Source organism: Talaromyces rugulosus, chromosome II (assembly GCF_013368755.1).
Source record: "Talaromyces rugulosus chromosome II, complete sequence".
Taxonomy (NCBI): Eukaryota; Fungi; Ascomycota; class Eurotiomycetes; order Eurotiales; family Trichocomaceae; genus Talaromyces; species Talaromyces rugulosus.
This window is the reverse complement of record NC_049562.1, coordinates 1824344-1837295: the sequence shown is the minus strand read 5'-3', so window position 1 is coordinate 1837295 and position 12952 is coordinate 1824344. Positions and strand designations below refer to the sequence as shown.

Sequence of the window (12952 nt, the reverse complement as noted above, 5' to 3'; positions counted from 1 at the left end):
GGTCAAATGCGTCGCGCGTTGCAGTCAGTATGCACTACGGCGCGTCACACTTCGGCCCGGCTGACTTCCCCGCTTATTTACTACTTCACTATTGCGTACATTCTAAAAGTTTGTACATTTACAAAATATCAATAAAAAAATCACGTACACAATGTGTATTAGCTAGTAAATCTTCTAAATCAGAAGTCGAAGCAAAAATGTTGAGACTTCTGCTCCTCAAAAAAAAACGCCGTTCTTCCATATGCCAATGATGAAGTGGTATCACATGTTGAATTTTCGCCGCCGACCCGCATTCGATAATCAAGTGGGAAACAATATAAGAGCTTTTTTTATATCTATTACAAAAATGTGCTTTGAGTTGTTGAAAACAAAGCGTGTCGTCAGATCATCACGAAAAAATATTCATTAAGCCAGTGCTTAGAGGGTGAGGGTCTTGGGCTTCTCCCACGAGAAGTCTTGGTTGGTGAAGTGGCCGTTCTTGGCGGTCTGGAAGTAGATGGGCTTCGCAAGGTCGAGCTCGCGCACAATCACACCGGGGCGGAGGTCGAAGTTGGCCTTGATGATCTGGACCAGCTCGTCCGAGGTCTTGTCGGAGGTGCCGTAGGTCTCGACGAAGATGGAGAGGGGCTCAGCGACACCAATGGCGTACGACAGCTGGACAAGAGCACGGCGAGCCAGCTTGGCGTTGACGAGAGACTTGGCGATCCAGCGAGCAACGTAGGCGGCCGATCGGTCGACCTTGGAGTAGTCCTTTCCGGAGAAAGCACCACCACCGTGAGCACCCCAACCACCCTAGTCTTGATTAGCAACGGTATTCAGCGCCTTCTAGGAAGGGAACTTACGTAGGTGTCGACGATGATCTTACGTCCGGTCAGACCGGCGTCACCCTGGGGACCACCGATGATGAAGAGACCCGAGGGCTGGAGGTGGAAGACGGTCTTGTCGTCCAAGAGGTTGGCGGGGATGGTCTTCTTGATGACCTTCTCGAGGAGCTCCTTGCGGACAGTCTCAGTGGTGACGTCGGGGCTGTGCTGGGCAGAGATGACGACGGTGTCGACACGCAGGGGCTTGACGGCACCGTTGTCGTGGGCATACTCGATGGTAACCTGGGTCTTGGTATCGGGACGGACCCAGGGGAGGGTTCCATCAAGACGGCCGTCCTTCAGGGCGCGGTTAAGCTTGTGGGAAAGCAGGAGAGTGAGAGGGAGGAGCTCAGGGGTCTCGTCGGTGGCATAGCCGAACATGATACCCTGGTCACCGGCACCGAGCTTCTCGAGGGCCTCGTCGTAGTGCAGACCCTGGGCAATATCTGGGGACTGCTGCTCAATGGCGACCAGGACATTGCAGGTCTTGTAGTCGAAGCCCTTCTCGGAGTCGTCGTATCCAATGTCCTTGACGGCATCACGGATAATCTTCTGGTAGTCCAGACGGGCCTTGGTGGTGATCTCGCCGAAGACCATGACCATACCTAGGAGGGGATGTGAGAAACGCGGACATTACAGAGAACCAACTGCCATGGTTACTTACCAGTCTTGGTTGCGGTTTCGCAGGCAACCTATACCGGGAGCGCTGGTTAACACGAGTGCGAGGGGCGACGTGGTGGCACTTCTTACCTTGGAGAGGGGGTCCTCGGCCAAGCAGGCGTCGAGAACGGCATCGGAAATCTGGTCACTGTGAAATTGATCAGTCTGGGAGTCTTTTCAAGCGCAGCCAGAGTCCAATACTCACGCCATCTTGTCAGGGTGACCCTCACCGACCGACTCGGAGGTGAAGAGGAAAGTCCCCGACGAAGTACCGTTGGTGGCGGGCATTGTGACTGTGGTGTGCAAGAATATGGGAGAAGAAGAAGAGAGATTTAATGGTTGATTGATCGATTGAATGTTTATGATTAACGGAGATGGGGAAAGGGGGGAAGATAATAAATAATGGAGATGGGAAAAAACTGGTGGGGGATGCCTGGGCTGGGATTTTATCTCTCCGAGCACGGAGTCCGAAGATATGGCGCCATCCACTCTGGTCTCCGGCCGATGCCCCGCACTGCTGCTGCGCTGCGCTGCGTCTCGCCCGTTGATATGGTTGTTATTGTTGCTGTTATTATTATTATGGAGGGCTTCTCTTGTCTGCCTGTCGGTTCAATCCAGTATGCTTGGCTCTAAGAGTGCTGTCTCTATTGGGCAGGAGAGAGCAGTCACGACGGGCCTCTGTCCCGTGACTAACCGTCTTGGGGCAATAATTTCATACCTTTTTTTTTCCTCCCCGCCGCCTCTCCCACCAACAACCAGGCCTGCTGGATTAACTTGACTTCCCATGAATCGGCCCTTTTCTCGTCGTGGTGACCGGTGATCTGACCTGACCCCACGCCCCACATCTGCTCCCACTCGCTGAGCAACCATGTCAAAATTTGGCGTTTTGGTGATGGGCCCGGCCGGCGCGGGCAAGACGACCTTTTGCAACGCCATCATCCAGCATCTGCAGAACACGCGCCGAAGCTGCTTCTACGTCAACCTGGATCCGGCCGCCGAGACCTTCCAGTATGAGCCCGATCTCGACATCCGCGAGCTGATCACCCTCGAGGATGCCATGGAAGAGCTGGAGCTGGGCCCCAACGGCGGGCTCATCTACTGCTTCGAGTTCCTCATGCAGAACCTCGATTTTCTCACCGAGGCCCTGGAGCCTCTCAGCGACGACTTCCTGATCATCTTCGACATGCCCGGCCAGATCGAGCTGTACACGCATATCCCGCTCCTCCCAACACTGACCAACTTCCTCAGCCGCCAAGGCCCGCTGAACATCTCCATGTGCGCCACATACCTTCTCGAAAGCACCTTTGTCATCGACAAGGCCAAGTTCTTTTCCGGCACCTTGAGTGCCATGTCCGCCATGATCCTGTTGGAGATGCCGCACATCAACATCCTCAGCAAAATGGACCAGGTCAAGGACATGGTCGGTCGCCGCCAGCTGAAGAGGTTCGCCAATGTCGATGTACAGCTGCTCCACGATGACCCCAGCCAGGAAGAAGAAGACGAACAAAGACGAGAATTTGAAGAAGATCCCGAAAAGGACCCGCTATCGAAAGATGCGCTGATGAGCGGCGGCTCGTTCAACCGGCTAAACAAAGCCGTTGGCCAGCTGATTGACGACTTCAGCATGGTGTCTTTTCTCCAGCTCGACGCACAGGATGACGACAGCGTTGGTGCAATCCTGAGCCATATTGACGACGCAATCCAATTCCACGAAGCCCAGGAGCCGCGCGAGCCAAATGACGCTCAAGACGTGGACTGGGAGGATAAAGATATTTGAACGTGTGGTAAATGCGGATCTTTAAATACGACTGCGCTTGCATACAGTTGAACTTGGCAGGGATTTACAGAGTCAAAAGACCTCGGAATAGAGGCTGATAGCCGCAACACAGAATGCGGTCAGATCCATTTAAGAGCCCCCCGCTCTGCCAAAAAATCGCGTCGACCCCAAGCAATGATCTTGGGAATCGATATATACAGTGTTATACTACGTTTATACCACATCTTGAGAAAGTGAAACAACCAAATGGCATTCGCTATCAAGAAACTTGCTGCATGCAGTGAATAACGCTATCATCTAATGAGATAGATCATGCTTAAATAAAATCCCGATAACATATGAATCGTTACGCGTAGTCAATCAACTCTTCAATGTAAACGCCCCCTTTTTTTCTTCTTCTCTTCCTCCTACCACGCCGCTTGTTCACCGTACCCGGTCGAACCACCAGCAGCCGCATTGCCCATTCGCCTGGTGCTCTCGGCCCTATCCATAAAATCTTCGATAAACCCTTGCACAAGTCCAAAGAACCAGCCAGCCTCAGCCACAGCCCTAGTCGCACCGACATTGTACACGTAAAACCCGAGTCCGATGACGCTCGCCCAAAAGGCCAGCCGAAACACCAGCATGACCCAAAATACCACAACCCGCCGCGCATAATCGAGTATGCGCAGCGACAGGTACAGTGTGATGACCATGATGAAAAAGGACATCATATCTGTCGTGGAGAAGGCGATTAGGCTCGCTAGCGGTCGGATTATGTACGGCTCGACAAAGTCGGAGCGCATGTCGGATAGCTTGTCGATTGTCGTGTGTGGGAGGGCCGAAGTAAAGGTCTTGCGCACGATGGTGCTGGAGTAGTCGCGAACGTAGGGGAGGATGGTCTCTGTGATTTGTTATTTGTTAGCTCTTTGGAAAACTTCCTGGAGGATAGAACAGCTCGTGCCTACCTTGCAAGTACGCCATTTTGCTGGTTGTGACGTCTAAATAATGGGTTTCAAGACAAAAGTATTGGGCTAAATGCTTCTGGTACAAAAGGAATGGCTTTCTGCTGAAGTCCAAAACTAGATTCTTATCGGTATTGAAGAGCCAAAAAATTGGTGATCAAGTTGGTGGCGCAGCGGACAAACACCAGCTAGCGCAAAAACAGCCTGAAACAAATGATGAGCGGACAAGACAAAATATCCTTTTGGGTTATTATTCAGGGATAATGAAACTGTATATCCCGCAAAATCGTGAGCAGTAGAGAAGTAGACGGCGGAGTTGAGCGAGTCAACGGCATGTTATGATTTATCTGTCGCCGCCAAGCCGGGACAACGTCTGATATTATCTTATCGCGACTTCACTTTCCGTCTTATCATGTGATATCAATATTAGTTATGATTTAAGAAACCCTATAAAATGTAATAAAATTACAGATAGCCCTGGTGGATTTTCTTCCACTCTATGTAGCGCTCCTTGCCTGAAACACCTATCATCATGCAGCGGTCAAACTCGTCTTGGGCTCCTGGCTGACCAGGCCGGAGTTTTAACCTATAGGGCCATTTCTCAATGATAGTGTGCTTTTCTTTCATCATTGCGCCCAAAACTTCACCGACATGATAGAACTGCAAGTCCTTCACGTATCTATTTAATATTTATTTTATTAGCACTAACGACTAGGAAAAAAAACTTCTTCATCAGACTATACTTACCTGTCAAAAATGTGGTCATACTTCGTGACAAGATCTCGACCAACTATAAGTTTGATAACGTCGGGTTTGTTTTCAGGACTTGCTCCGAGATACTGGAATAGATCTTTCGTTTCTCGGCTGTGTGGGGTCAAGCCCTGCATTCTATCTTTGTCGGTCAAGGTCTCTTCAACAGCGTTCATAAAGAGGGTTATTAAGGTGGCATGTGGGTTCTGTAAAGGAGTCTGGAGCAAGGGAAGCATAAAATATAGTGTATGGCGAATCCCCAACCAGGCCCGATCCGAAATGTTTGACACCTGCTTATGGCTATTAGTGGTCGCTACCTGAGTTCAACGTTGAAATGGAGACTTGTAGAAGGGATGGGGTTCCTGCTTTTTTAGAAGAAGGCAAACGGTGTAAATTCCCGAGGAGTGTGCGTCAATAAAACGTTAGTAGTCACTTACATCGATTCGGCTGAAAGACTCCTTGTCGAGATGATCAGGAAGGGAAGAAACGTCGAGCTGAAAAAGTTTGAACGAGACGTTTAAACCAGAGATCCGATCCAAAAAGGCGTAAAGTAATCCGCGAAGGTAATAAAATAGCTTGCCGTAGGTGTCTGCAGTTGCAGCTCCGCTTGATGTATTTGAAACCTCTTCTAAAGACCATCCGTGAAGGGGATCTGCGTCGTCCTTCATCGGCCAGGTATCACCCACCTGGAAAAATGTCCTACTCTCTGTCAGTGCCACTTTTAAAATTGTTGTGTTCCGCTAGACTCACGGGTTTGGCTCCCTGAAATCTTGACGTGAGAATCCAAAGGGAAGCAATAGGCCATCTTGGCGAAACTTGTTAAAAGAAACCCGTTGAATAGGTGAAATGCAGTTCATGTATCGATCGCGATAGTCCCTCCTCGAAGGAGCTAGGGTGTTTTCTAGGCGAATTCTATTCGCCTGCTCGGCTGTTATGGCTGGTTTCTTGAAAAGATTCAAAAGGCGATTCCACGAGGATTGCTCAAGAACAAGTCTTAGCGAGCGACGCCCAAATTTCCATGTCTTTGCGAGGAGGTGATCAGGTGACTTGTTTTTGACTTTTTCACAGATATCTTCGATCAGGGGTCGAATACGATCTTGAAGAATGTCAATATCTGCTTGGCGCACGAGAGCTGAGTACCAGAGGTGAATTATGCAATCGACAGCCTCGTCTGGTTTCTCAACTACTAGTGCAACAAGAAGCAAAATGATATTGCGAGCCACAATGTCAAAATCTTTGTCATTTATTGTAACTTCGAGAGAGTGGTCGTAGCTGCTCGGAACGAGGGCGACCGTCTTGATAACATGGCGAATGTCTCCCGAGGCTATTGATAAAAGACGTTTCAGCCCTAAATATCCACCAGACTTGACAAGCATAAAAAACGTACCTGCAAACAAGAGGCGAAGATCCCCAGCATATTTCTCTCCTTCATTTGATCCCAGTTTGAGGATATCAAAAGCAGGGATATTACCCCAAAGGTACTTCTTTGCTCCAAACATCGTTCCGATGCCAGGTCCAATAAAATCCGCGTTTCTGTTTTCGAGAATCCAGGCCGGCTTCCAGGATTCCTTTCCCAGCATCGACTTACAGTCGATCTTGTGGCGAGACCAGTGCGACTTTTGGCATGTTGGACCGCAGTACTGTAACCATAGTTTGTTAAGGTAGACCATTTATAAATAACGTAGCTGTGAAAGGATAATTTTACAATGACGAGTGAGCAATTTTTGCATGTGTATCTACCTTCCTTTTTGCAAGTCGTTTGCTCGGGGCCCCAGTTGGCACATATGAACGTGGTGTCAGCCATCGTGCTTGGTTTCTGTTGATTTCAAATGAATGCAGATACGACGCCGTCGAGACAAACAAGAAGCTAAGTAACTGTGAGTCAAAGTAAAAGAAGAGGGGAGGATATGAAGGCCTGAGACGTATAAGTATGGGTGCCTAAATTTCTGTTCAGCCTTGTCTGCTTCATTGGACGAGTCCAACACCCAATCAAGCCGTTTGAGTGACCTTAATATCTTCACTGTATTAAACATATTTTAAAATTCAATGTCATATTAAATACGTGTATTGAATAGTATAAATCAAGTTTTTAAATTTCAAAAAATTCAGGATATAACTGTAAAATCTTTAAAAGGTTAAATAAGCTGGACTACTATGTTGCTATCGATAATTCCTTAGTAGAATTTGTTCTAAATAATAGCGATATATTAACTATTAATTGATTAAGAAACTCCATAATGTGCAATAGAGTTAAAGATAGCCCTGCCACTCTATATAGTGCTCCTTGCCTGAAACACAATTCAAACATCTATATTCGACTTGACCGGCACGGATGATCATGATTGGTTGGTTCTAATTAAAGAAAGCTATATTATTCAAAACCAATGAAACAAGCTATGGGATTTTCTAGAAGGAAAAACGCTTTCCGAATCAGTCGATCCACACGTTGTCGAAAACCATGATGACGAAACGCATCTTGCCTATACCACTTCACTTATAGGCCTTGCTCCCAGGGAATTCGTTCACGGTGGCAAGAGGACATCAAGCTTCTACACGGCAGATGGTAGGGAACCCCTCTTTCTCTCGGTCAAATATTATACAACCAAAACTGATGCATATCCACAGGGACATTTAAAAATAAAGACCTTGTACCCATAATTTAACTCTGAAAGCACTCTCTCCAAGTTCGGTGGAGAAGAGAAAAAGATGTTTATCAACTTTGTCAGCCGGATGATCAAGTGGAAACCCGAAGAGAGAAGTGCAGCCAAGGAGTTACTGCGTGATCCGTGGCTTCACAATGACTTTTCGCAAAAATAAGTTTTGAAGACGTTCTTGATCCAAAAAAAATTCCTAATGGAATTAATAGATTAATCAATATAGCGCCCCCAGAAATAAGAGGCATAAATAATGTTTAAATGTTCGTATATATACATACACACATGACAAATACCTCCCACAGAAATTTCCCTGCCCAAAAAGAGATGGAAAAAAACTCCAATATATACAAATTGCCGTGACATTAGCTGCGTGAAAAATATAAATTGCAGCTGCTTTTCAAGTAGCCCGAGTCAAATCGCGCAAATGGGTATTCAAACTCAAGAAAAAAGCCCGGGAGTATATATCATAAACCCGAGCAAATGTCAAAAAATCGTGTAGAAAATCGCAAAAAAAAAAAAAGGTGGACAAGAATTAGTATATCCAAAAAGTAAAACGCCGATTGAATGGCGGCCCCCGTGCCATCAATGCTGGAAGATGCATCACACGTATATGTATATAGAACCAACGATGTATATAGTGTACAGAATCGATGATTCATTTAACCCATGAGGCTTTTCACTTTTTCGCGTTCAGCCGTGATCTCGGCTTCGAGGCGGCGAGTTTGACGGAGAGCTTCGTCCCTGCAATACGGTTAGCGCTGGTAAATTTATGTATACTATGAAAAGAGCAAACTTGCCTGTCTGATTGGAGCTCTGCAACTCCAATTTGCGCCTTGTTCATGCGCTGGACAACTTCTTCCATTTCAAAATCGGCATCACGCAGAGCCTTCTCCAGTTCCTTCACTCTGAGCTCAAGGTGTTCAGCTTGAATCGCCTGGCTCAGTGGGACGCCCTCTCCAGAGGTAGTAACGTCAAGGCGAGGAGACCGCGATCCCGAAAATGGGGTGGCCGGTGGTCTCGGCGACAAGGACACTGGGGTCTTGATTCCCATCTTGGCCCGCATCAGCTGAGCATTGTGGCTATCCTTGAGGGTGCGAATGTCATCTTCGTGCTTGGCCATCGCATCCTCAGACTGGTGCTGAGCATCCATCAGGTGGTCTTCCAAGCTCTTCAGCTTGCTCTGCATGTCACTAATGCGATGGGCAGACATCTTTTGTTCTCGCTCTCCCTGAGCGATAGCGTCTGCAAGGCGTCGACGCAGAGCGTTGTTGGTATCAAGCTGGTGTCGGACCTGGCCAGCAAGACCTTCCGTGCGGTTGACCGATGCAGAAAGTCTCTGTTCGTCTTCTGGAGATTGCGGAGAGTTTGCTTCGGCGTACTCCATGTCGGCTTGCAATTGTTGGTAAGCAGCCTCTAGAGAAGATGAAGTGGCCTGCACGTGGGACAGTCCGTCCTTGGAGGCCGCAAGCTCTTCCGGCAAAGCAATGTCGTGCTCTTGCAGCAGAATGCGCAATGAAGTGGTTTCCTGTTCGGCACGGTCCAGATCCATTTTGAGGCCACCTAGGCCCTTTTCACACTGCCATTTCTGGTCCAAGGCGTCATCGGCTCGACGACGGAGGTGGTTGATCTCTTCTCTCAAGTTTCGCACTTCTCTTTGGTATCCAAGTTTCCGCGGAGAGCTGACTTCTTCAGCTTTGCGCAATTCGAACTCGAAGACCTTGATCCGTTTCTCGTTTTCGCGGGCTTGGTGTGCTTGGCGGTCAAGGAGGCTCTTTAGAGCCTTGTGTAGAGCATCACGCTGAGCCTCGACATCCTTGACGCGGTCAACCAAGGACTCGCGGGATTCGCCTGAAAGGCCGCCTGATTGAGCATAGCTCGATCTCTTATTCGGCAGGCGAGCCAAGGAATTCGACCTAGATAAACCAATCATCGAATTCCGTTTCGAGTTGAAACCGTCCTCTTCGTAGATGGCCTGGATTCGACCACCCCTCTGAGATTGCATGGAGGGGACTACCTCATCGCGGAGGTGGTCACGCTCATTTCGGAGCTGCTCGAGTTCGACCCTCATGGCAGTGAGCAAATCTTCGAAATTATCTTTTAGTTGTCTCTCTTCAAGAAGTTTCCGTCGAGTGTCATCCAATGCCATCTCAAGCTCCTTGTTCTTGGAGGCCGCGTTCGAAACATCGACACGTTGAGAACGGAACTATATCGTGTTAGAGCAATGTTTCCATGACGAGGGAAGTACCGATATCTCTCACCTGCTGCACTTGGTTCTCTAAAATCTGTACATGAGATTCGCACGCAGTCCGCTTAGATCTCTCTTCTTGCCATCTCTGGGTCAATTCAACTTTTAGTTGAGCCCGTTCCTGTTCGGCGGCACGTTTGATTCGTTCAATGTCTTCAATTTTGCCTCCATCTGTCCCCGTCCGGATCGAGCTGGTGCCGGAGTCGGAGAAGTAATCACTTGTTCTCCTGTTGGCGTCTGTGTGGGATTCGAGTTGGAACCTCTCGACCAAGTCCTCCAATTCCATCTCTCGTCGGATGGATCCGGCGAGCTCGGAGCTGATCTCACGCAACTCGGCTTCCAGTTCGGAAACCTTGTTCATGAGGTCAGCACCGTTGCCGGACGACAGTGACCCATTCCGTACGGGAGGCATTGGAAAGCCGTGCATGATTTGGTCATTTAAAGGGGCGGCATTCTTGTTGAGGCCATATGGGGAGCCGCTGAAAGGCAGTGGCATTGGAGACGGCAATGGGGACCGACCAGCATCGCTGATTTCGGTGCTGGATGACTCGGCTCCGGGGGAGGCAGCCGACGTCTTCCATCCAAAGAACGAAGTGATCTTATTGCCAGGGGTCTTGGGTTGTTTGTCTGCTGGACCGTGGGGCATAGTTGTTGGGATGGCATCGAGATGTAGAGGAGGAGGCCTGCTCTCGGGTGGCTGTAATGCCATAGTCTCAGACCTCTTATGGTACAGAGGTGGCGGCGACCTCAAAACCGGGATGATCGGTTCGCTAGCAAGACGGGAATGAATCGGCGTGCCATGCGGCAGATACTCCGCTTCGTGGACTGTTTCTAATTCGAGATCACGGTAGGTTCGTGAGGTGTCAATGGGAAATGGTATTAATGGAGATTGGCCCCGAGGATATCTAAGTCAGAGTACATTAGCGCTATGATAAACCAACCACGGGGCCGGGCGAAAAAGAAAAAAAAAAAGGCCTCCTTTGATGTCACGCCAGCCTCCGGTTTCACCATGGACGAAATAAAGAAGCCAAAGAACCCAGAGGTGGGTGGTGGAGGGGAGCAGGAGGAGGGGAGGTCAAAGGAGAAAGAGGAGTGTGGTTGCCCTTACTGATCAAGGTCCCTGGGGAGAAAGGGGAGGTTCTCGTCGACTGTTTCGAGATGTCGGGGAGAGTCAAGTTGACCGACACTGAGTTGGGATAAAGAGGTTTGAGAGGGAGCCGGAGAGTGCTTGGGGGTGATCACAGGAGAAGCATTGCTGGGTAGTGGTTTCCTGCGGACAGCAGCTGGGCGCACGGCGTCAGGAGGTGCGCTATTGGCCAAGGGTTGGGGAGAACTGAAGCTGCTTCTTTGACGGCGGAGAAAGGAGGAGGAGAAGCCACCGGAAGCAGCAGCGATTGGCGGTGGACTCGCGCTCGCCATGCTGTTTAGTTTGTAAGAGATAGTGTACAAATTATTCTTAGGATATCGATCAACAAGGACAGGCAGAGATCACGGCGCCGTGGTGGACCACCACTGCAACCTTGTTCAGACAGGCGAACTAATTAATCAGGTTTTAGGATCGGCATGTCATTGATTGTCGTTGAGCACGGGCGAGGCGAACACGCGCCAAGTAGAAGCGAGCGGTTTGAACAGGCGAAACAGAAAAAGGAGAGGCCCTGGGTTTGCGACTAGAGAGGTTGCAGGGACTGGACGCCAACGTGGTTAGAGTAAGCTCTTTTCGGAGGGAGGGTGGGAGCGGCCATTTTGGCTCGGTGGAGCGCCGGCGGCACAGGCAGGCAGCTAGTCCTCCTAGTCGAGGCGAGATCCCAGGGTTTTGCGTAGCCAGGGGAGGTTGGCAAATGGCTGGACAGGGCCCCAAGAGACGATCAGCGCCCATCCCTCTTCTGGCGCTGGGCGGGCGTCGAAACTGACCAGTGGCAGTGGATATTTCGGGGCTGCGACACTACAGATCAGATGGACGTTTTACCCCTGGTGGCACGGCGTGCGCACAGTTACTCCGGAAGTGCAAACTGCAACCACAGCGCCGTTAAGCCAACATGCATGACTAGGACGGCCGGCCCCGGCGGGGAGTTACAACGTCTCACGCAGCGGACTGTATGTGATGCCATGTATACCCTTTTTTTCGCCCGCGCCCGAGCACAGAGCAAGCGAGCAGGCCGAGCGAGTGAATTAACGACCGACCTGACTCGACTGGGATCGGCTGTGAGGGATGCCAATAGTCGGCTCGGGATGGCCGGGAGGAAGCGAGCACAGAGACGAGAACGGCCCAGTTCCCTGAAACGGCGCGCAAAGACATGAATATTGAAGGCCGGAGATTTAATAGTATGGAGTGATTGGACGAGGGGCGACAAACGCGGGGCTCTGGGTCGACTCACCAGAGCGCGCCAGACCAGCCACAGGGGAGAGAGAGAGAGAGAGAGAGAGTTTGAGAGTGGGCTGGCTGGGCAGTGGGAGATCCGAGGTTTCAGGGGTTGCAGCGAGGATGTGATTTCCCGCCGCGCACTGGGCAGGCGCTGGCGCCGCGCTAGCCCCCTTTCGGCCGGGGGCCTGCCTGACTAAGCCACTAAGGCCCGGCACAGCCAATGGGCGCCTAGCGACTATCGGCGCTAGTCCGTGTGCGGCGCTTAAGCGGCAAAACGAGTAGCAGGCTAGCGAGTATACTAACCGGATTGGGAAGACATGAAGGGCTGCTAACTTCTAGCCTGAGGCCTACGCAAGCCTCTGGTCACCTGGTGGGGTCGGCCCATCTCGGCCCCTGGCCTTCATAAATTCATATGGACCTTATGCTCGAGTGCATCTCGTAAATCCTGCAAATCACGTATGCGCAGTCTGTGTACGGGAGGAAGCACTCTATACTGTGTACGGAATGAAACCGAGTCGTCCGGGACAAAGATAAGACGCCAGTCTAACCGAAAACGGCTAGTCCAGTATAAGCGGCTGATAAGTGATAAGGTATCGCATGTCTATTAACTATTGAATAGTACGGAATAATACTAGTATCATAACGGCGAAATAATAATATTAATGTAGGTCGAGCCGGCCGGCCACGCATTGAC

At 50.0% G+C, this 12952-nt stretch overlaps 5 protein-coding genes across 5 annotated transcripts; 1 reads left to right on the top strand and 4 right to left on the bottom strand.

Moving 5' to 3' along the window:
- Positions 1-417: 417 nt before the first annotated feature.
- Positions 418-1811, bottom strand: TRUGW13939_03106 (uncharacterized protein; the record flags this gene model as incomplete). The annotated part of the gene is made up of 5 exons (XM_035486292.1): positions 418-792; positions 843-1468; positions 1528-1555; positions 1614-1671; positions 1729-1811. The coding sequence occupies 5 exons, from the start codon at positions 1809-1811 to the stop codon at positions 418-420; spliced, it is 1170 nt and encodes a 389-aa protein (XP_035342185.1).
- A 580-nt stretch (positions 1812-2391) lies between these two features.
- Positions 2392-3300, top strand: TRUGW13939_03105 (uncharacterized protein; the record flags this gene model as incomplete). Its single annotated transcript, XM_035486291.1, has 1 exon — positions 2392-3300. One exon carries the CDS (start codon positions 2392-2394, stop codon positions 3298-3300), a length of 909 nt encoding a protein of 302 aa, XP_035342184.1.
- A 407-nt stretch (positions 3301-3707) lies between these two features.
- Positions 3708-4263, bottom strand: TRUGW13939_03104 (uncharacterized protein; the record flags this gene model as incomplete). Its single annotated transcript, XM_035486290.1, has 2 exons — positions 3708-4183; positions 4248-4263. The coding sequence occupies 2 exons, from the start codon at positions 4261-4263 to the stop codon at positions 3708-3710; spliced, it is 492 nt and encodes a 163-aa protein (XP_035342183.1).
- A 446-nt stretch (positions 4264-4709) lies between these two features.
- Positions 4710-6620, bottom strand: TRUGW13939_03103 (uncharacterized protein; the record flags this gene model as incomplete). Its single annotated transcript, XM_035486289.1, has 6 exons — positions 4710-4923; positions 4992-5284; positions 5432-5693; positions 5745-6318; positions 6382-6527; positions 6583-6620. 6 exons carry the CDS (start codon positions 6618-6620, stop codon positions 4710-4712), a joined length of 1527 nt encoding a protein of 508 aa, XP_035342182.1.
- A 1721-nt stretch (positions 6621-8341) lies between these two features.
- On the bottom strand, positions 8342-11315 carry TRUGW13939_03102 (uncharacterized protein; the record flags this gene model as incomplete). Its single annotated transcript, XM_035486288.1, has 4 exons — positions 8342-8392; positions 8445-9854; positions 9910-10801; positions 11005-11315. The coding sequence occupies 4 exons, from the start codon at positions 11313-11315 to the stop codon at positions 8342-8344; spliced, it is 2664 nt and encodes an 887-aa protein (XP_035342181.1).
- Positions 11316-12952: the final 1637 nt, after the last annotated feature.